The following is a 23,890-nucleotide window of genomic DNA, read 5'->3' on the forward strand; positions in this document are numbered from 1 at the left end:
GAATGAATCAATACTATAAACGTTTGTAATTTCATACCTTGTTAAATGCCATACAAAAGGGAGCTTAACATTTATCATCCAGACTTGTATAGTTACGTTATCTCTGTTGATATATTTTCTTTTGAAGTACTTTCATTGATCATGTCATCAATTTGATAATAATAGGGAAGTTCCTAGTGGCCAGGTTTGTATTTTTTGAATTTGTTGTATCAGATTCCTGCCCTGGGTTCTTTTACAGACAGTATTTCCCAAGGTGTTTACCTTAAAAGATCACAGCAAGGGTTTGGTGACATTGCCTTCAGTGCTTGCAATGAAAAATCTGTCATTTGAAGATCTCTCTTCTTCAGCTGATTTGAGTCTGGCAATATCAAGATCAAAGAGTTTTTAGTCTAAATCTTCAGTCTTCTTTGTAACTTTTACTCCATACAAGTTTAATCCAAACTTAGAAAATGAAATTCTGTTTTCATGAACATGTTCAATTGAGTTAATTACCTATAATATTTGTAATTCTTTCAATACAGGTGTTTATTGAATATGATTGCTTCAGTACTTCAATGGCTGACTATAATTCTGTAGCAATTAAAACAATCCCTCACTATTGTGATGTTTTTCTGAAACAAGAGCATCAAGTAGAAGGTAAAAATAAGGCAACATTGTGTGTTATCTCATATCAAGCTATACTTCAATAAATACTGAATTATTTCTGATGTAATTGTTTCCTTATTGTGTTGATGGTGTGGAATTGTGAACACTACCATGGCTTAAATTGACTAAAATGACTATTTTTGACTAAATCAGAATCGGGTTTAATGTCACTGGCATATGTCGTGGAATTCTGATTCTGAAATCACAGTCTAGTGTTGTAAACAATTCTAGTATAACCGGCTCTGAATATCAAATCAAGAAAGTGTCCCATGTGCTTTATCAACAACTTCTTCATCCTGTCTTGATGGCTTTAAGGATGTGTGAACATACACCCAAGTTCCTGTTTCTACTCAATATCCATTATATATTGCTTGTCCTTGAATTTTGGGTAATTTTTCATACGGGTGAAAATAGACAATGTTTCCACAGTTTAACTTTAAAGATGTCTCCAGTGAAAATGATGAAAAGCATGATTCCACACCTTTTCGGACTTGAGCTGCTCTCCTCTACCCCTTTGTTCTAACCAATCACATCACAACCGCAACTGTCTCGGCCCAGGGATCTTAAAACATCGTCAAACCTGCTGACTCCCCTCATGGTCCTGGTGGACAGCCTTCTCCTGTTTGACCTTTGGCCCTTGCCCTGCCAGTCAGCTATCAACACTGGAAGTTAAATGAGTTGGGAACTAAAACCCTTCTTTAGCCTTGGGACAACAAAAATAATTACAACTTTTAATTGATGCATGTAAAATTTTTAAAATTTAGATTTTTGATCTAAAGTGGAAGCAAATCTAAAACATTAAAGTATTGTTGACTACAATTCTTGTAAAATAATGGTATCATAAGAAATTAATTGACATTTTATCTAATTTTAGATTGTACAAATAAGGATATTGGACGAAATATCCCATCTTGCATGGGTACGGTAATATTATCTACTGTGTTTTATAATTCTTGTCGTTAAGCTTGGATATTTAATTGCTTTCTTTCTGATTAATTCCAGATGCCCCTCAGTTTATACTCTTTAATTAAAGCATTAATAGGGAGTATATACTTTTCTGTCTTATAAAAGAACCTAATGTTGCTGGGGAGACTAATTTTGTTTCTGCCTGCTTCCTCGTGTCAAGAATTACATAGCTTGGCCTGGTTCTTCATGACACTGGCATGCTGAAGCTTATTCTGAAGTGTGTGGGAATTAGTTAGTAAAGACACCAAAGCATAATTTTCAGTGCTATCATGGAGAAAATGATATAATATCACAAAGAAATGAAAATATGTACATCTCCCAAAGTTTGCATTAATATGAATGAATTATGTTTCTCAAACTGGATATTATGAATGTAGGGTTTTTTGATATTAGAAACAGTTCAAAGTAAATTAATTATCAAAGTGCATATACATCACCACATACAACCCTGAGATTGATTTTCTTGTGGGCATTGTCAGTAAACCTATAGACCAATAACCATAACAGAATCAATGAAAGACCACCCAACTTGGGCGTTCAACCAGAGTGCAGAAAGACAACAAACTGTGCAAATTACAAAAATAAAGTAATAATAAATAAATAAGCAACAAGTATCAAGAACGTGAGATGAGAAGTCCTTGAAAGTGAGTCTAAAGGTTGTGAGAAGATGCCCTGGGTCCATAGGTTGTGGGAGAGGATGCTGTTTTCCTGCCACAGGGTTTCATGTAGATGTGCTCAGTGGTGAGATGTGGAAGTTATTGGTAAAATTCAAAGTATGACACCATATACTACACTGAAATTCATTTTCTTGTGGGCATTCTCAGTAGTAAATCCCAAAAACGTAATAGAATCAATAAAAGACCACACCCAACAGGATGGACAAACAACCAATGTGCAAAAGACAACAAACTGTGCAAATACAAATGAAAATGATCTAATGATAAATAAATAGGCAAAAAATATTGAGAACATGAGACAAAGAGTCCTTGAAAGTGAGTCCATAGGTTGTGGGAACAGTTCAGTAATGGGATGAGTGAAGTTGAGTGAAATTATCCACAGTGGTTCAAGAGCTTGATGTCTGAGGGGTAGTAACTGTTTCTGAACCTGGTGGTGTGAAGCTCCTGTACCACCTTCCTGATGGAGGAAATGAAAAGAGAGCATATTCTGGGTGCTGGGGGTCCCTGATGATGGATGCTGCTTTCCTGCGACAGCACTCTGTGTAGATGTGCTCAGTGGTGGGGAGGGCTTTACCCGTGATGATCAGCAGTTAGGATTTCAATAACAATTTTATTACCATTTATTCTTCCTTTTCAGTTGGTAAATTAGACTACGAAATTAACAAATACCAGAAGACATTATCGGTCCAAGTTTCGGACTTCCCTGAACATCATGCCTACCACGTGCGCTTATGCCTGAAATGGTTTATCTGTGAGGATATGGGAATGAGTGCATCGGTAATTGTTCATCACTTTACTTCAATATAAATTTTATTTCTCCTGAAAGCATAGGCCACAAAATATGAGCAGACTGTTCTGGGTGGTTTAAGCATAGTGGAACACTCGCCAGACCTGGGATACCAGCTTTCATTTGGAACATGGGAATATCTACAAATTTTTTAATGTAATGCACTGAGCTCTTGTAAGGTCAAGAAATGTCACATAGACCTTCTAGCCTTGGTATCAGGTTAACAATACTCTCATTAGGTTAGGAAATTAAGCCTTGGCAACAGAAAATAATTAAAAAAAAACAATTGCAAGCAGCAGCCATAGATCCCTCCAAACCCAGAAATAAGATCACTAGAGGCCCTCCACTGGGGTTGACCCAGCTGTCTATATGATAAGCAAGCCAGGACAGTAAGATATGGAGAGCAAGCTGTCGCCCACCCCCTCCCCCCCAACGCATCTGAGATTGATTCAGTTTGGCACCAGTGGCATCGCAGGAGTTGCCAGTCAGTGTTGAACTCAATGTAGGGACTCTAGCCTCTGATTTTTCCTCAGGGTTTACTCCCAAAGACTTGCCCATGAGTGGATATAGCTGCGAGGCAGCTGAGGTTTGAGATTAGAGTTTTCCTTCTATGATGAGCTGCCAACCATGGCTGACCAGACTCATTGGCCTGGAGTGACTGGTTTTAAGGTGCCAGTAACCTGCTTTTGCCCCATCTCCTGTCAGTAGAAAGGATTCCACCAGGTTTAGTAGCTAAGCCACATGTAAAGACCAGGAGCTGGACTTCTCAGAGAATATTTGAGATGCACACCATTAGGAGCATTTAATAGGTGGTGGGAGCTTATCCCCACTTCCCTCCCCCCCACCCCGCCCTGGCTAAGACAACCTTAGGGGACTAATAAGATCACTAATAATTTTACAACTCAGTCTGGCCACAAATTTAAACATTTTAAAGATAACTTGCAACAATTCTGGCTGAATACCTACTAGTTTCAGTGAGGCACTGCTGGTATATTAACAGTGGAATTTTTCAGAGAATACCTAGACACCAAATCGACCCACAGCTTGTTCTTTTGGAGGCAGGCAGAAGTTTTTCCCATTGACACATGGACAATGGGTAACCGGGAAGAATCTAGGCTTGTCCAGGTTCTGCACTGACATGGTGAATTTCCAAAGTATTCATTTGACTCACTTTTCTTCCACATACTTTGATACTTTATGTCTATTGTGAAGTTGGTAAAATATCTTTTCTTTTGCAGATTAAGGAAGATGACCCCAAAAATGTCACTTTACAGTATACTCAGATACTGCCCTGTCTGTGCATTGAGGTAGGGCTACTACTCACGATTCAATTCAATTCAAAAGTTTAATTGTCATTCAACCATACATGAATACTCATGAATACAGCTAAATGAAATAGTGTGACTTTGGGGTCAAGGTGCAAAATGCAGTACCAGCAGTCACACACAGCGCAAGCACAAATGGTGTCACGATAAAATAGTGTCGCAATAGAAGAATGCAGACTTGCACATCAATGTACAGTCAACCACAATAGAGCTTGTCTTCTGCTGAGCGAACACTCGGGAGTGGGGGCGACAATGGGGAGCAGCACTGATTCCAGCTTGGATGCCACACCACACAGCCCCTGGTGGAGTGCACAGGCTCCACTGTGGCCCGAGGCCTAGTCCTTGCACATACAAGATAACCAGCACATATAGAATGTCAGTAAAGTACAACCACACAAAATATATATGTATATAGTCGAAACCCTTTGGTCCCTTGAAATCTTCAGTCAACCATACTCTCAGATACTACCCTGTCTGTGCATTGAGGTAGCCCTGCTACTGTGGTCATTTGAAGATATTTTTAATATGAATAAAGGACAGTTCTAAATCAACTATTTAATGTATGATGTTCTGTAACTGTAAAAGAAACCTAATATTTTGTTGAAATGATTCGGCATATTTAATTTTCTCTTCACTTTATTTGTGTTGCAAAATTGACCTAGTTAAAATCCCTAAAATTGCACAATAAAAATTTGCAAGCCAACTTAAATTGTCTTCAGCTAGAATTTCCAAACACAAATAAGCCACTTACGCATGCTGTCAATTTGTAGAAATGGTAACACACTCTAAATACTGGAGGAACTGAGCAGGTCAGGCTGTATCTTTGGAAATGAATAAATAGTCTAATTTTTTTGGGCAGAGACCCAGAAGGTATAAGCTTACTATTTTCAACCCTCATTTCTATTTTTCCAGAATTGGATTTCAGACAAGTATCATCCTAGTATGAAAAAAGCAAGGCTTTGCAAGGGGTTGTGAGTTTTAATATTGTTACTTGGGTAAACCAAAGCAATCACTGTAAATAAGATAGCTGCAAAATCTTTGACAGGTTGCAGGACTTGCTAGCTGTCGAACTTCCAAGAACTTTGAATGTTATTAAAAATGATAAATTCCTCAACTTGGTGACACACGGGGATAGGGGTGACGTAAATAGCTGATGCTTGTTGCGTAAGCCTCAGGAATTTATGCAGAACAGCTGACATTTTCAAACAATAGTATTCTCCTCAGATTTCCATTCAGTGCAGCTAAAATTTGTTTTCCAACCTAATTATTTTGTATTCTCTTTTGCTTTTGAGAATTCTGAATATACCTTTGTTATATTTCCAGGGCTGGTCAGTACTTCCTGATGCTAGAAGGATACAACTTTGTCCATTTAAAAACTGTAAGTTTCAGAACTTACTAAAATGATAATTTTTGTGTATTTGAACCAAACAGAGCAGTGATCAAAGTGAATACTGATGGGAGTTGTGTCTAATGCAGTCAATGAAATGGATTATCAAATGGGGGGGGGGGGGTCCAATTAGACATAAGACCATAAGACATAGGAGCAGAATTAGGCCATTTGGCCCATCGAATCTGTTCTGCCATTGCATCATGGCTGATCCACTTTTTCTCTTGGCGCCAATCTCCTGCCTTCTCTCTGCATCACTTCATGCCCTGACTAATCAAGAATAGGTCAAACTCTGCCTTAAATATACCAAATAACTTGGCCTCTACAGTCCCCTGTGGCAATGAATTCCACAGATTCACTGCCCGCTGGCTAAATAAATTCTTCCTCTTCTCCATTCTGAAAGGATGACTCTCCATTCTGAGGCTGTGTCCTCTGATCCTAGACTCCCCATCCAAAGGGAAGATTCTCTCCACATCCACCCTATCAAGGCCTTTCAACATTCGATAGGTTTCAATGAGGTCACCCGTCATTCTTCTGAATTCGAGTGAGTAGAGGCCCAGAGCCATCAAACGCTCCCCATGTGACAAGCCATTCAATCCTGGAAACATTTTCGTAATACACTTCCAATGCAAGTCATGGGTGGAGAGACTTTCTATTGATGCTTTGTTTCCATATCCCAGCGCAGCCTGTTCAGAGCTATTTGTGTGCAAGAGGCCAATGTATTTAAAACATAGATGGATTACATCCAAAATTACCTTTGTCTGTGGTCTCTGTGATGATTCACAATAGTTCTGGATCAGGTTTCCAAAAGTGCCTAAAGTAGAATCTCTACCCTTGTGCGAAGGGTGGGTGGAGGGAGGCTTCAGGGCTTCCTTGTTTCTATCATTCATTCTATGGGATTTCTTGTTTCACGGATGTCTGTGAAGAGTACAAATTTCAGGTTGTATCCTGTATACATTTGCGATATTAAGTGAACCTTTAAACCTTTACTCTTCAGGAATAACTAGGTTATTACTTCAGTTAACTTATGTATAAAGAAATTTTGGTACAGACTGTATTGAAGCCCAAGAAATTGCAATGAATGCCATCGTATTGATGCAATGTCATGTAAAAGAATTTCACCAGCATAACACAAATCACTACTTTAAGCAACACTGGGACCACTTTAATCACTTTGCACTTTATTTATTTAGAGATATAATGCAGAATAGGCTCATCCATCCCTGCAAGTCTTGCTGTCAGCAACCTCTAATGTTAATCCTAGCCTAATCACGGGACCATTTACAATGACCAATTAACCTTCTAACCACTACATCTTTAGACTCTGAGAAGAAACCCATGCAATCCACATTGAGAACGTACAAGTTCCTTGGGGGATGCTGGGATTGAACTCTGAACTCTGAACTCCGAGCTGTAATGGCGTCATGTTACCTGCTATGCTACTGTGGCAGCCACTAAATAGACTTTTTTTTGTTCCAATTGTGTTCTGACTTGGAAAATAGTATGTAGTTTATATTTAATTTATGATTTTATTATGAATACTGTTTATATGATGCTGTGTCCCAGTGATGCTGCTGCAGGTAATTTTTCATTGCACCCATGCATACATGTAGTTGTGCAGATGACAATAAATGCGACTTTGACTTTTAATGCTGAGCTAGAGAGGAGGGAATGCACTATATTTCAACAACTTTTAATTAATCCTGATTATTTTCAATCTTTTTTCTGATATCTGACTCAGATACGGAGGAACTCTGGAATGAGTTAACATACAATCGCGAACTGCAGGAGTTGTCATGGCAACCATCCTGCCCTGTAGATGTTGTTGTAAACCTCTGTTGGATGGGTGAAAGCGAAGAGAATTGCATTGATATACAGAACTCCTTCCACAAAAAAGTACAACAAAAGGTAAAGGAATGGAATTAGAAAAAAAGATGACAAAATCTCACATTTTATTTTTCTAGGACCTATTTGGCAAGGTAAATAAGGAGAAACTATGTTTACAAGTTGATCTGTTAGTAACCTGGAGGAAATATATTGGGGAATAATTTCAAAGGAGGGAAGGGAAGCAACTGCACTAACCAATGCACCATCATGTTGCCTTGCCATAACTGTTCATCTTTCTGGTTCAAAGTTTAAAGTAAATATATTATCAAAATACATATATACCAACAAATAAACCCTGAGATTCATTTTCTTCTGGATATACTCAATAAGTCTATAGAATAATAACCATAACAGAATCAGTGAAAGACCAGCTAACTAGGGTGATCAGCCAGATGCAGAAGACAACAAACTGTGCAAATACAAAAAGTAATAATAATAAATAAATAAGCTATAAATATCAAGAACTCGTGATGAAGAATCCTTGAAAGTGAGTCTATTGTTTGCAGGAACATTTCAATGATTGGGCAAGTGAAGCAGAGTGCAAGAGAAACAAGTGCCTCACCTGACCCTACACCTCCTCCCTCACTACCACCCAGGGCCCCAAACAGTCCTTCCAGGTGAGGCGACACTTCACCTGCGAGTCTGTAGGGGTCATTTAGTGTCTGGTGCTCCTATATCTCGGTGAGACCTGACATAAATTTGGGAGACAGTTTTGCCGAGCACTTGCGCTCCATTAGACAGTAAAAGCAGGATCTCCCAGTGGCCACCCATTTTAATTCCACTTCCAGTTCCCATTTATTGTGCCAGTCCATGGCCTCCTCTACTGCTGCGATGAAGCCATACTCAGGTTGGAGGAACAACATCTTTATATTCCATCTGGGTAGCCTCCAGCCTGATGGCATGAGCATCAATTTCTCAAACTTCCATTAATGCCCACCCCACCTTCACCATTCCCCATTTCCCTGTCTCACCCCATTTCCTTACCTGCCCTTCACCTCCCTCTGGTGCTCCTCCCCTTTTTCTTTCTTCCATGGCCTTCTATCCTCTCCTATCGGAATTCCCCCTTCTCCAGCCCTGTATCTCTTTCACCAATCAACTTCCCAGTTCTTTACTTCTCCCCTCCTGGTTTCACCTATAACCTGGTGTTTCTTCTCCCCTCCCATCTCTGACTCATGATCTTTTTCTCTCCAGTCCTGTTGAAGGGTCTCGGCCCGAAACATCGACCATACTCTTTTCCATAGATGCTGCCTGGCCTGCTGAGATTCTCCAGTATTTTGTGTGTGTTCCTTAGATTTCCAGCATCTGCAGATTTTCTCTTGGTTTGTGAAGTAAAGTGAAGTTATCTTCTTTGGTTCAGGGGCCTGATGGTTAGGTCCTGAGGCTCCTGTACCTTCCTCCTGATGGTAGCAACGAGAAGAGAGCATATCCTGGATGATGGATGCTGCTTCCTGTGATAGTGTTTCATGTAGAAGTGCTGAGTGGTTGGGAAGGCTTTACCTATGATGGACTGGGCCTTATCCACCACTTTCTTAAGGATTTTCTGTTGTTTCCATACTAGGCTGTGATGCGGCCAGTCAATAAGCTCCCTACTACATGTCTACAGACATTTGTTAAGGTTTTAGATGTCATTCCGAACCACTAAGAACTCCTGAGTAGAGGTGCTGCTGTGCTTTCATCGCAATTGCACTTGTGTGCTGGCCCAGGACATGTCCTCCTAAATAACAGCACCTAGTAATTTAAAGTTGCTAACCTTCTCCACCTCTGCTTCTATGATGAGGATTGGCTCATGGACCTCTGGTTTCGTTTTCCTGAAGTCTATAATCAGTTCCTTGGTCTTGCTGACATTGAGTAAGAAGCTGTAGTTATGACACCACACAGCCAGATTTTCAATCTCCCTCCTATATTCTCTCCATGTTGCTGTTGCCTCTTCCCAAGTTCCACCTTTCAAGTACTTATGAGAGGTGAATTACGATGGCCGATAAACCTATTGACCGGAACGTCTCTGGAATGTAGGGGGATTGGAAGGTCCTGGAGACAACCCACATGGTCACTGGGAGAAATGGCAAATTTCAGTCAAATAATACCTGATGGCAAGATTGATTCATGGTTGCTTTAGCTATGAAGCGGCTCCTTTACCAGCTGTGCCTCCATGCCATTCAAGTTGGAAGAGATGGGATTGGGTAGAATGAGTTTTCACTGTGTTCTATAGAATGACTATTAACATTTGTGAATGCTGTGTACCCATTATCAGAACTTTTCAGCTGATCAGCCATCGGAGATCTTAAAATGTACCATATTGCAAAAATAGGTAGTAGACCATGGATTGGAGAGGTATGGAGGACTGTGCTCCAAATGCGAATTGATGAGACTAGGCAGAAGAACTCTCTGGCACAGACCAGATAGGCCAAAGGCTGCTTCTGTGCTGTAGTGCTCGACGACTCTATGAGCAGGGTGCTGAAGCAGTAAAAACCAAGTTAGGACGAACATTAGGAACCATTAATGGTAGATAGAATGAAAACATGGGTGGTGGGGTGGAGATACATCTCTACCAAAGGAGTTGTAAGGCACTCCTTCCCTCCACTAGCTGCAGGTCACCCTTGGGCAAAGTGTAGCACCTGCTTAGCCCCTCAATCAAGGTCACGTGTAACCATGGGGGCAGGTGGTGGTTGGTTGGATGAGCAGCTAGTGCATGTCACAAGTCCTAGTTATACGAGCACTGACGCCAGACAAACAATCTCTGAAGAGTATTGATAATGGCTAGTAAAGACACTGTCTGGAAGAAGACAATGGTAAACCACTTCTGTAGAAAAATTTGCCAAGAACAATCATGGCCATTGAAAGAGAAAAGAACTTGAAGCAAATTAAAGATGGAGGGAAACCGTGATTGCCCACGTCATACGATATGGCACATAATGATGTTAATTATGAGAATGAAAACACTAAAATTCTGAGAATTCTCTGGGAACTTGTTGAACATTCCATTATTCGGGTTCACTTTGGAAGGATGAATAAAGACAGACTGTATGACCTTCCTCATGTAGATCTGAATTTTTAATGTATAATTTTCTTTACAAAAGTTAATTCTTGTAAATAATATTGGCTAATTCAATATCTTTGGTGAATAGGTCACGTATTCACGCATAGATCCGCATCCAAAGCTCTGCATGAAGGTAAGACATTTTACAAACTTTCATGCTCAAATTTCCATTCATAACACCAGCTGATTTTCTTTATCTCATGCCCAACTCGGGAAAGCTGAGGTGGATATTGTTGTGCCTGCTGTCACTAGATTTTCAAGAACAGTGAACAAAGTGTCCGGTCAGGATAATAGTTTCAGTCTTTTGAACTATAAATCCCCTGAATGTTTGATCTTGGGGACTTTGCTCCATTATCACCTACAGAGTTGAGAATAAACCAATAAAGATAGAAATTAGAAAAGAGTTTGTATATTCAACTACCTTTAAGGGGAAGAGTATTTTTACTTTTCTTGAAAGCTGGTTTATATTATATTAATATTATAACGTAATATATTACTTTGGAGATACAGCGTGGATGAGGCTCTTCTTCCTCTTTGAGCCACACTGCCCAGCAACCCGTGATTTAACCCGAGCTGAGTCACAGGACAATTTACAATAACCCATTAACCCACTATGGGTGGTGGGGTAGAGATACGTCTCTACCAAAGGAGGTGTAAGGTGCTCCTTCCCTCCACTAGCCCGCAGATCACTCTTGGGCAAGGTGTAGCACCTAATTAGTCCCCTCGATCAAGGTCATGTGAAGAGGTGGTGGATGGCTGTGTATCACAAGTCCTGGTTATGGGACCACTGACACCAGGCAAACAATCCCTGAAGGGTATTGGTAATGGCTGGGGTCACCCAAATGGTTAAGACACAGCCCAGAAAAAGGCAATGGCAAGCTACTTCTGTGGAAAAATTTGCCAAGAACAATCATGGTCCTAGACCGTGATTATCCATGTCATACGACATGGCACATAACGATGATGATGAATCAACCTACTAACCTGTACGTCTTTGGACTCTGGGAGAAACCGGAACTCCCGGGGAAAGCCGACAAATTTGTTACAGGTGATGTTGAATTTGAACTCTGAACTCCAGCCCGAACAGTATTAGTATCATAGTAACCACCATGCTTCTGCGGCACCCAAGTTTAAGCTTCCTTTGCCTCATCAGTACAAATATAAAAATGTGCCTTTTACAGACATTTGCCATCTTTTTGTTTGATGTCACCCTAATCTATATGTAATATATACTTCAAACATTTTTCAGTTTACCATGGACAAACGTTCTTGGGTCAGATGTCCGTTTGTTTATGGATATTTACCAGGTAAATTTACACTTTACTCACGATGTGATGCAAGGGGGGAAGGGGGGGGTTGTTGAGCCATGTTTATCTCTGGTTTCATTTCCAATCTGTTCTGTTATTAGTAACCTGACTGCACACAAATTCTGAGTCCTGTTGAGGTCTCCTGGCCAGAAGTGTCGACTGTTTATTCATTTCCATTGATGCTGCCTGACCTGCTGAGTTCCTCCAGAATTTTGTGTGTGTTGCTCTGCATTTCCAGCATCTGCAGAATCTTTTATATTTGTCACATACAGAATTAGCAAGCTGGGCATCTGCAATTCAGATTTTGGGTTTACATGGAATTGTATGGAGTGTTGGACAAATGTGAAGGAGGTTGCTTCTTGACCAGGATCTCAGACTAGGTACAGGGCTCATGGACGACAGTGAATCCCTGCTCTCCTGTATGCTTAAGAACATAAAAGATATAAGGAGAATTAGGCCACTTGGCCCACTGAGCCATTCCTGTCCATTTCTGGTGCTTGGAATGCACCACAAGGCCCTGGAAAGGTACCATTAATGTTGCCTCTACAAAATTCTCCCAATTTGTTGGAAGGATAAACGGACCATACTAACAGGAGACATTGTGTCTCAATTTCTGTCACAGAAGAGATTATCAGATAGACAGGGGTAAAAAAAAGAGTCAAGGCTTTTCTCAAAGCTGCCTTGAATATATGCAGCATTCTTACTGGTTCCTGGGATCTCTCTACATAACCACTCAAAGTGGAAGATGAGTGTTCAGGACCGAACCTTCGGAGCGCACAAAAGCTCTGCTCTCGGTACACAGTTTGTGAGCTGGCACACTCTCTCTCCTCACCCGCCCACCTGCAGAAGAATCTGCATTTCCTAGACTGGCCTCACAGACCGGAGTGAAGCATGCCATCCTCAGTCCTGATGGTCTGTCCAAGAAGATCGCATGGAGCAGGAACGAGCCACTTGGCCGTGAGTCCATGCCAGAATTAATGTTCCACTTTGATCTCCTTAAATGTTTCTTCCTTGGAATATGGCCACGTAACAAATCCTGGTGAACTGTTTAATTTAAATAATAGGTTACACAGACATTTGAAATCAACGTATTAACAGAAGGAAGTGTTAACATTAGAAATGGACCAGAACACTGGGGTGGCACGGTGTCGTAGTGGTTAGCACAACGCTTTACATTACAGGTGACGCAGGTTCAATTCCCATCACCGTCTGTGAGGAGTTTGTATGTTCTCTCCGTGACCAGGTGGGTTTCCTCCCACAGTCCAAAGACATACCGGTTGGTAGGTTAGTTGGTCATTGTAAATTGTCCTGTAATTAGGCTGGGATGAAATGGGGGAGGGGATTGATAGGTGGAGCAGCTTGAAGGGCCACAAGGGCCTGTTCCCTGTGGTAGCTCAACAAAATAAATGGAGTATGATGGAAAGCTTGGAGATCTGCATTTATGAGTAGAGTTGTTATTGTTTGAAGTGAGGGAGACAGAGGTATAACTGACATATATAAATTTGTGAGAAGTCCAGGTAGGATAAACAGTGCTTACATTAGGATCAAGTTAAGTACTTAATGGGACTTCGATTTAAATTAGTTTGCAGCAGGATAAAAGAGGATTTGAAAAGAAAATATTTCACTCAACAAAGGATGAACTCTTGAAGAGTTGTAACTTGCTGTACCATGGAACAAGAGCCGGGAAGAGGGTTAATTCACTCTTTATGTTGGTCAATACACTGGTGATAGGCTGAATGGTCTTCTTATTTATTTGTTTGTTTATTTGTCCATCCATCCAGAGTAGACTAGGCTCTTTCAGACCGTCAAGCAGCACCACCCCAGCAACCCATGACACCCCGATTTAACCCTAAGCTAATTACAGGAGAATTTACAATGACCAATTAAGCTAACCGGTATGTTTTTAGACTTTTGGAGGAAACGAAAACACCTGGAGAAAACCTACATGTTCCATAGGGAGGACATACAATAGTCTCCTTCCAGAGGATGCTGGGATTGAACTCTGAACTCTGACTCTCTGAGCTGCAATGGTGTTGTGCTAACTGTTGCAGTACCGAGGCATCCATAAATGTGCCATAAAAGTTCTGATTCTAGGGAATTGCACCCCATGATTATTATCTTGTGGCCGAATGGTGCAGCTGTTGTACAGTGACCTAGCTTTGATCTGTGGGTGCTGTCTGTGAGGAGGATGCATGTTCTTCCCATGCTCATCTGTTTTCTTGTTGCACATCTCTCACACAAAATGCTGGAGGTACTCAACAGGCCGGGCAGAATCTATGGGAATGAATAGATCGTCAGTATTTCAGGCTGAAACCCTTCTTCAGGTCTGGGAAGGAAGGGGGAAGATGCCAGAATAAAAAGGTGGGGGGAGGGGAAGGAGGCTTGCTGAAAGGTGGTAGGAGAAGCCAGGGAGGGTGGAAAAGATCGAGGGCTGGAGAAGGTGACATCTGATAGGTGAGGAGTGTGGACTATAGGAGAAAGGGAAGGGAGAGGGAACCCAGGGGGAAGTAACAGGCAGGCGAGAAGACGTTAAGAGTCAAAGTGGGGAATAAAGGAAGGACATTTGTTTACAGAAAGGAGAAATCAATATTAATGCCATCAGGTTGGGGGATACCCAGATGGACTGTAAGGTGTTGCTCCTCCCCCCCCCCCGAGGATGACCTCATTTTGGCACAAGAGGAGGCCATAGACAGACATGCCTCACATTGCCTAAAACTGTGCTGCTAGATTAATTAACTACTGTAGAATTGTCCTTGTATAAGTAGGTGGCAGGAAGATCAACAGGTAACTGAGGGACATGTGGGAGACAATTAGTTTGTTAGGAAATGAGCGGGGGCTGCGACTGAAAGAAATTGTCCGAGAGCTGGCGTGGACCTGGTGGGTAAGATGCCTCCTCCTGTGTTCTGAGAAATAGTACTGTGCAAAAGTCTTAGGCACATATACTGTACCGTATATAGCTAGGGTGCTCAGGACATTTGCACAGCACTGTAGTAGTATTATGCTTTGCACTGTATTGCTGCTGCAAAAAAAAACAAAATTCATGACGTGAGTGATGATAAACCTGATTCTGATATGGGTCTCTATTGTGGACTGAGGGTGGGAAGGGGGCAGGTAGAGGGGAATCATGGTTGCGAAAAGTGGAAGGGAGAGGGGAGGGATTGGGAAGTACCAGAGAGACATCCTGCAATGATCAATAAACCAATTGTTTGGAATCAAATGACCTTGCCTGGTGTCTCAGAGCTGGGTGGGTCTGTACCCACATCACACCCCTCCTGCAGTGCTCCACCCTCACCAATCCCAACATTCTTTTTCACCCACCAGATTTACAAACTCGCTCTCATTCCACATTGACAAGCACAGTACAACATAAGTAACAAAATATTAGTGAAATGTTCTTGCTCATAGATATCCAAGGACAGTAATAACTTTTACTGCTATGCCCTCTGAATTTGAATAGTTTCCTTACATTTGTTGAGATTTGGGACCAAGAAAGCCCTTCTAACACTAAATAAGTTGGAACAACATTTCAGATTGCTGAGTTAAATTCCCAGTTTTGAAATGATGGGTATTTTTGTATTTTATTTTGGGCTGTTGTGCAATGAAGGTTGAAGTGGGGTGAGTAATTCAAAAGATTTGTTAGTAACTTGAGAAAACTGCCAATAACAACCTGAGGCAAGGAAATCTCCCTGCATGTTGTGTGGGTAAAACACCTGCAACGTTGTGCAAAAGAAAAACAATTGGCTAAAAAACAAAAACATTTAGTGAAAGAGTACCCGGATGTCCTGTTCAAAACATGCAGTTCATTAATGGATCACTAAAAATATGTAAACAGGATCTGAGTGGGAAATGATAGGATGTATCAAAGATACAAGAGATTCTGAAGATGCTGGAAATCTGGAGCAACAGTTACAAAATATTGGAGGAATGCAACAGGATGGGCGGCATCTATAGAAGAAAATGTGTAGGTGATTTTTAGGGTTGAGACCATTCTTTAGGATTGGAAAGGAAGGGGGCAGAAGCCAGAATAAGAAAGTGGGGCAGAAGGGGGAGGAAGAATATAAACTGGTGAGTAATAGGTGAGAGCAGGTGAGGGGGAAGGTGGTTGGGTGGGGCAAGGGGGATGGCATGAGAAGCTGGGAGGGGATCGGTGGAGGAGTTAAAGAGTTGAAGTCTGATAGGAGAAGGCAGTGGATCATCGAATAGAGGGAAAAAGAGAAGGAAGTGGGAAACCAGGGGGAAATGACGGGCAGATCTTGCAGGCAAGGGAGGACAAAAGGTGAAAGGGCCACAAAAAAGGGGCGAGATGGTGCTGGAACTGATGGATGTAGTTACTGGAGGTTAGAGAAATCAATGTTCATGTCATGAGGTTGGAGATTACCCAAACAGAGGAGGAAATGTGGCTTCTCCAATCTGCATTTGGCGTCATTGTGGCAGTAGAGGCAGCCATGGATAGACATGTTGGAGGCCTCAGTAGCGTTGCGGTTAGCGTGATGCTTATTGCATCATGGGACTCCAGAGTAGGGAGTTCAATTCCAGCATTGTCTGTAAGGAGTCCCTGTGAAAGGCACAGGTTTTCTCTGAGTGCTTGGGTTTCTTCCCCCCCACCCCACCCCAGTCCAAAGATGTACTGGTTAGTAGATTAATTGGTCATTGTAACCGGTTATTGATCCCGTGATGAGGTTAGGGATAAATCGAGGGTTGCTGTGGAGTGCAGCTTGAAAAGCCGGAAGGGTTTATTCTGCATTGTATCTCTAAATTTTCAAAAAAATTGTGTGGAAATTAAATTGAAATGGATGTACTTGACATGGCCACCCATTTCAATTTGACTCTCCATTCCCATTCATTCCAGAATTAATTAATTCATAATTAGGAGATTTGTTCGATAATTAATTGATTAGTTCTGAATTTTTCATAAATAATTCATTCCATTGTGTTAATACGATTATATCTGAGAAACCCTGTTCCATTTAAAAGGTGTGCAAATGGGGTATAACCTGGCTTTGTGAGAAGGTGTAATTGGGTGATAGTAAATTTTCAGCTCATTTCTCTCTTTGCAGGTTTCCATTTTTGTTGAACTCATGAAAAAACCCCCTATATTTTGAACTTGTTTTATGCTATCCTACAATCCTGACGTCCGCCAAGAAGTATTTTCAGTAAAGAATAGGGATTTGATTCAGATGCGAAATAATTGGTCCCGAATGAGGTAACTTATGGCCCAACTGTGGTTATTTGCAGGCTGGAACATGAGTATTGCTGGGCAGCTAAACAAACTGCAGCTTACCTTTGTGACTCAAGACAAAGCAGAATTTAAGATGGCTCTGTGCAACAGAACTACAGCTAACAATTGTGAACCCATAAAGGAGGTGCATGTTACCGCAGGAACAGTAAGTTCATATTGACACGTTGCATTTATAGATAATTATGGTAAATAGACATAATGAAAATTTTCAATTAGCATGTACTATATTTGTAAATTTTGTGAAAAGGGTAATTTTATTGAAATATGTATGAACCTAAGGGGGTCAGGTTTAAATGGTAGAAACTTAAAACAAAGGGTCATAGTTATAATTGGGTGGCAGGGTGAAGATACACCCCTACTAAAGGAGGTGTGAGATGCTCCTTCCCTTCGCTAGTCCGCAGGTCATCCTTGGGCAAAATGTAGTACCTGCTTAGCCCCCTGATCGGGTGGTGATGGTCGTATGAGCAGCTGGTGCACATCACAAGTCCTGGTTATGTGCCCACTGACGCCAGGCAGACAACCTCTGAAGAGTATTGATAACAGCTGGGGTCACCCGTCTTGTGAAGACACTGTCCAGAAGAAGCAGTGTCAAACCACTTCTGTGGAAAAATTTGCCAAGAGCAATCATGGTCTTGGAAAGATCATGATCGCTTACGTCCTATGACTCGACCCAGAAGAAATGATCATAGTCATAAAATAAGGAGCTGATAATTTAAAGCAGAAGTTATTAATTTCATCTTGCAGAAGGTGATGAATGTCTGGAATTGCAAATCCCAGAGGGCTGTCAAGGCTTGGATCCTTAAGGTTGTCGTAGCCAGGGGAGATAGTGGGGATGAGGTCCCACTACCTAGTAAATGCTCCCCAAGGCATGTCTCAAAAAGCCTCTGATAACCAATTCCAGCTCCTGGCCTTCATGTGTGGCTTAGATACTAAACCCGCCCTCTCTCTATTCCCTGAGCAGCGCATTTTGAGACGAAAGACGTGTAGCACCCAACCTGGATATCGGGGACAATGAAGGCCAGCAGCAATTACGCCTTTTTGGCACATTAAAATCTCTTGACCTGCATTTTGTTCTCTTGCGATATTGTTGGCTATCAATTAGTAAATAGAAAGATTTGAAATAGCTTGCGGTGCTCCTATTTTTCATGTTAGTTTCTGTATCAATGCAATAAATATTGACACAACTTATTTCGTTATAGATGGGTGCCTATTCTGCAGTTTTAAACTTTCCTAATGATGAATGTGACAGCAACATTTGTGTGCAGGTATGTGAGGACTGTCTCAAAGGAAAATTGTATTAATGTATCCCTCCTCTTGTCATTTTTTTGGGTTTGGGAGCAGGGAATTCTTTGTGCAATAAAATGTTGGGAATAATCGTGATCCTTTGACCCCTTAGTCATGTGCAAGAGAAGCTAGGCTGATGGGTGTGAATGAGATATCTCCTCCTTTATCTTTGTACTTGCGAGTACATTGATTAAGGGCTTGGTGGGAAGTTCAAGCCACAAAATCTGGTTAGGACAGTAGAAATGCCAGGGAGGATAGATGAATGCTCTTCTTGTGGGACGTGGTAAGGCAGGAAGATCTCCAGTGTCCCTGACAACTACAGTACATCTGTGAGAAGTGTATCCGGCTGCAGCTTATACCACACCATGTTAAGGTGTTGGAGCTGGAACTGGACGAGCTCTAGATCATTCGGGAGTTTGTGGGTCGTGAGAGTGTAGAATGAGCTGCTAGTGCATGTGGTGCATGTGAGTTCGATTTCAACATTTGAGAGAAGTTTGAAGAGGTACATGGACGGTGGGGGTAATGGAGGGCTATGGACCCAGTGCAGGTTGATGGGATTAGGCAGTTTAAATGGTTCGGCATGGACTAGATGGGCAGAATGGAGTGTTTATGTACTACTTTTCTGTACACTATGAACACTATAAAGTGGTAGGGCAGGTAGAAAAAGTGGTACACAATTCACAATAGGGCATACACAGTTCAGAGCTTGATCAATAGAGGATTAGAAGACCTGTTTAATTTTTATAAATCATTAGACCAGCCTTAACTGGAGAATTGCGTTCAGTTCTGTTATATTGGGCTTGCTTCATTATAGAAAGGGGAAGGTACAGGGATGACTTTCATGAACTGTACCTGGGATGAAGGAACACAGTTAGCAAGAGAGATCGGAGGGACCAGGAGTCCTTACGTTAACGAAGGGGAGGCCTGGGGAATCCAATAGAGTAGTGTGGATACAGTTGAAGGAGGGTTGACATGAGAAAATATCTCTGCATCCCATGTATGGAATATGGATTTGCCTACCTGCTGATTTGGTGGAGGCAGTTCCCACTCTGGCCCTCATTAGGGAACTGGATAGTTGCACAGTGCACCGTGAGAAAAGATTTACAAGGTTATGGAGAAGAGGCTGGTGATGTAACTCAAGAGTTTATTTAGTGGGGTGCTGGTGTAGACAGGTGAGGCCTCATGGTCTCCCTCTGTTTTGCAGCCAGAATTTCTAGGAAGCCACTCACTGTTGGTTGTCCATGATGTGTAGGTCAAGGATTCAGTCCTGAATCTTCACATGATGCACTTGCCAATTGGACTGAGAAATTTACCCTAATGTTATTTAAAGTTAGTAATTCGTATTTTTTAATATAAATCTAAATAATATGTCTTGGCAGGGTTGGCGGACAGATATTGAATATTCTGTTCGGATGCAGTTCTGCGGCAGTTTTTGCAGTAAGTAATTGGCTTTTTTTTAATAAGAGACAAATTGCTGGTGCAATGAAAAAATCCGATTGAAGTAATTTAGGAACAATGTATAATACATAATAATAAATTATCTTTAATGTTAGAATGGAATAATAAACAGCATTATCAATCTCCATCCACTTTTCAGAATCAGGTTTAGTATCACTGGCATGAAATTTATTGTTATGCAGCAGCTAAATTAAATAAGTACTGCAAAAAAACATGGTGAGGTAGCATTCATGGTTTCAACGTCCATGCAGAAGTCTCATGGCAGAAGGGAGAAGCTGCTTCTCAAACATTACAGGAGCCTGAAGGCACACATTCAACTCCTCGTTGACAAAAAGAAGGCATATCCTGGATGATGGGGGTTCTTAATGATAGATGCCACCTTTTTTTTTAAGGCATCACTTCTTGAGGATGTCTTGGATGCCAGGGAGACTAATGCTCACAATGGAGCTGACTGAGTTTACAACTTTCTGCAGCTTCTAGCGATACTGTGCAGTGGTGGAGGACCACCTCCTTTCCCTCCCCCCAACCCATACCAGACGGTGCTGCAGCCAGTTAGAAAGCTCTCCACGGTATAGCTGTAGAAACTTGTGAGTGTCTTTGGCGACATACCAAATCTCCTCAAACTCCCAATGAAGTATAGCCGCTGTTGTGCCTTCTGTATAACTGCATTGATATGTTGGTCTGACGATAGATCCGCAGAGATGGTGACACCCAGCTACATGTTGTAATAAAGAGTCTAAAATGATATTTCAGCCAAAGAGGTATAGCCATATTGGAGCTTCTCACCTAGTCTAAAGCCATGGCAAATTTTCTTGGTCAAGGATTATTGGCAAAAAATCTACCAGCAGGCCTAATGAGGTCACGACTGTAGCGCTGCAGCATCAGAAGAGGCTGTGTTTGATCTTTGAAGAGCTGTAAAATTCTATGACAAATGCGGCTACACCTGTGTAGGTCTTGGTGGAAATGGGGATCAAACTAAGTTCAAGACCTAAGTAAATCACACCAGATAACGAAACTTGTGTAAATTTTGGCAGAGAATGAAACCCATTTAATTTGAGAAAGGAGAAAAAGATGAATGTGGGCTGTAACAGAGTGTGAGAACTATGTACGTTGTGACAAACAGCAAAACCTAAATAGGTCATGAAAGAGACACAAATATCAAAAAAAATATGCATGAAGCTAGAACGGAAGGAGTGGAGTCTCTTGTGAAGGCCCACTGCCATCTTTATCACCAATGGTCTTGGGGAGTAACAGCAAGTGGGGCAGTGGAGGGCAAGAGTCAGTAAAGATGCAGGTCCCACCTGTCCCTCCCCTACTGGTATCTCCGTGTTAGAGAAGCAGGAAAAGAAAATGGATATTGGTGAGGAATGTCTCCACCTATGTCTTTACACCAGGGGTTTTCAACTGGGGTCCATGGACCCCTTGCTTAATGGTATTGGTCCAAGGCATAAAACAGCATGGGAAGCTCTGTCTTACACACTCTTGTACACAACATTACCTAGAATTTATTTACTTTCTCTTACAGAAGAAAACCACACAACGGCTTCCCCAAGACTTCTCTGGCCAGTGGCAATCACCGCTATTTTATTGATTACAATAACTCTGTTAATCTATTCTGGATACATGCTATTCACAGGTGAGAAATGAATGGAAGTATAAATGCATACAACTATACAGAAAATACTTAATTTATGTACGAGCTGTCACTATTTGCATGGATTAAAGTATTGTGGTAACTGGCAGGAGCTCTTTACCTCAAGCGTTTTCTCAGAGGTGTCTAGTTTCCATGGTAATTTGTTCCATAGATTTTTGTTTATTTATCATTTTAAGATTTCTTTTGGAATTCACAGATAGGCAATTGAAGCTACTACACATTCAAATCTCTAGTTCTTATCTCCCTCTCAGATACTTCTGTTAAGCTTGGTTTCTGCTGCCTTCTGGCAGTGATTTCTAGTGGTTAGCAATCTGATTCCATGGCAATAGGACCACACTAAGTTGGGTCAGGCTCAGATTGCGCATTGGACTGGCTATGGTCAGATTGTGTTCAGGGTGAGTGTTGATCTGAATACCTGAGCAAATCTCAGTTTGATCCCAATTTTGTGCAGACATTCTGCCTTTTATCAGCTTAGTTACAACCACGAAATGACTTGGGCTTGTGGTGACCAGGTGGAGAGGGAGGAGCAGCAGAGTTAAAACGCTGGGCTCTGTGGCCAGGTCCCATGCCACTGCTGGGTCAACCACTGGGAAGCCCAGGCAATCAGCCAGAAGTCCAGGCTACAATATGCGACTTGCACTCTCCTCCCAGTATAGTGAGAAAAGCTCATGAAAGGTGGGAGAAAAGTCCTTTCAGTGCAGCATGAATGGGAATAGTCCTGTGACTTCATATGAACTATACCTTCATTCCATTCCCTTTGGATATATATTTTAGTGAGGAAACCTAATGGGAGAGGACATGCCATCTTCTCATTGCTACTATCAAGGCGGAGTTACAGGAACCTGAAGACACACACTCAGTGATTCAGGAACAGCTCCTTCTCCTCTGCCATCAGATTTCTGAATGGACATTAAACCCATGAACACTACCTCACTACTTTCCTCCCCTCCTTTTAATTCATTTTTTATAGAAACAGCACTGTGCAAAAGTCTTCAGCACATACTGTATGTAGCTAGGTTGCCTAAGACTTCTGCGTAGTGCTGTAGTAAATTTGTGTATTGCAGTGGACTGCTGCCGCAAAACAAGAACAAACTTTGTGATATATATGAGTGATGGTAAAGTTGATTCTGATATGGGTCTTTGTTGTGGACTGAAAGTGAGAAGGGGGCAGGGAGAGGGGAATCATCGTTGGAAAAAGAGGAAGGAGAAAGGAAGGAGTGGGAAGTATAAGAGAGGCATTTGTAATCATCAATAAACCAATTGTTTGGAATTAAATGACCTTGCCTGGTGTCTCAGGGCTGGGTGTGTCTGCACCCATGCCACCATCCCCTCCTCTTGCCCCTGGCAGTCCCACTCCCCTCTCCACCCTCCGACATCCCTTGCTCCTGCCAGATTTACAAGCTCCCTCTCTGCTCCACATTGACAGATACAGTACTGTGCAAAGGTCTTGGGCTCCCTAGCTATATCTATGTGCCTAAGTCTTTCGCACAATACTGTATATGTTATAATTTATAGTCTTTATTGCAATGTACTGCTGCTGGGAGACATCAAATTTCATGACATATGCCGGTGATAGTAAACCTGATTCTGATCCCAGGTGGCAAATTGCATCAGGATCCCGGTCAGAGTGTGCAGTCTCCCTGATAATAAGGTCAGGCACTGGATAAACAGGTCCTCAGCAACACAACTGAACAATTTTCTTGCGGTTGGTCAACTAACATTTTAGCACTGACCACTTTCCCCTTACTAGATGTTATCCTGTGCAGGAGACAGCTGTTCCCTAATTAGCTTGTTGATTAAGTTTCTTGTTGATGCGTTGAGGAGTACTTTAGCTCTTGGCAATATTGTAAAATTGGCAGTGTGGTAACTTCTTCTAACACATGGCCTACAGGCCGACAGATAAAGACATTGAGCCCAAATTTGTGTCTTGGCTCTCACTTGATAGTCTGATAGACCAATCAAAGGCAGGTAGAAAGTACTGCGAACTGCCAAGAAAATAGTGGCATTTTGTCATGAGTTAAGATGACTGTTAGTTATTGATGAGTCATTCTGAGCTGGGGGGAGGCTGACTACTGAGGTATGGAAGGATTGTACATGTTGACTGTAAGGTATTTACAGTAGATTGTTAAAGATGTATTCATAATCAGTTCCAGGAAAAGCGATAGTTTCCTGGTGACTTTTATACATTTATACAGTGCAGAATAGGCCCTTCCTGCCCTTTGAGCTGCACCAACCGG

General features: G+C 41.7%; 1 protein-coding gene across 1 annotated transcript in view; it reads left to right on the forward strand.

Moving 5' to 3' along the window:
- The window catches only part of il17rel (interleukin 17 receptor E-like), a 42,311-nt gene that overhangs the window by 14,472 nt on the left and 3,949 nt on the right, over window positions 1–23,890 (forward strand). The window contains exons 5-16 of the mRNA XM_072241216.1: window positions 522–636; window positions 1,520–1,564; window positions 2,926–3,065; window positions 4,314–4,382; window positions 5,724–5,778; window positions 7,529–7,695; window positions 10,800–10,844; window positions 11,961–12,018; window positions 17,254–17,402; window positions 18,457–18,522; window positions 19,921–19,978; window positions 21,525–21,635. Coding sequence (XP_072097317.1) covers window positions 522–636; window positions 1,520–1,564; window positions 2,926–3,065; window positions 4,314–4,382; window positions 5,724–5,778; window positions 7,529–7,695; window positions 10,800–10,844; window positions 11,961–12,018; window positions 17,254–17,402; window positions 18,457–18,522; window positions 19,921–19,978; window positions 21,525–21,635 — 1,078 coding nt within the window. The remainder of the gene's footprint in view (window positions 1–521; window positions 637–1,519; window positions 1,565–2,925; window positions 3,066–4,313; window positions 4,383–5,723; window positions 5,779–7,528; window positions 7,696–10,799; window positions 10,845–11,960; window positions 12,019–17,253; window positions 17,403–18,456; window positions 18,523–19,920; window positions 19,979–21,524; window positions 21,636–23,890) is intronic.

Source organism: Mobula birostris, chromosome 23 (genome assembly GCF_030028105.1).
Source record: "Mobula birostris isolate sMobBir1 chromosome 23, sMobBir1.hap1, whole genome shotgun sequence".
NCBI classification, from domain to species: domain Eukaryota; kingdom Metazoa; phylum Chordata; class Chondrichthyes; order Myliobatiformes; family Myliobatidae; genus Mobula; species Mobula birostris.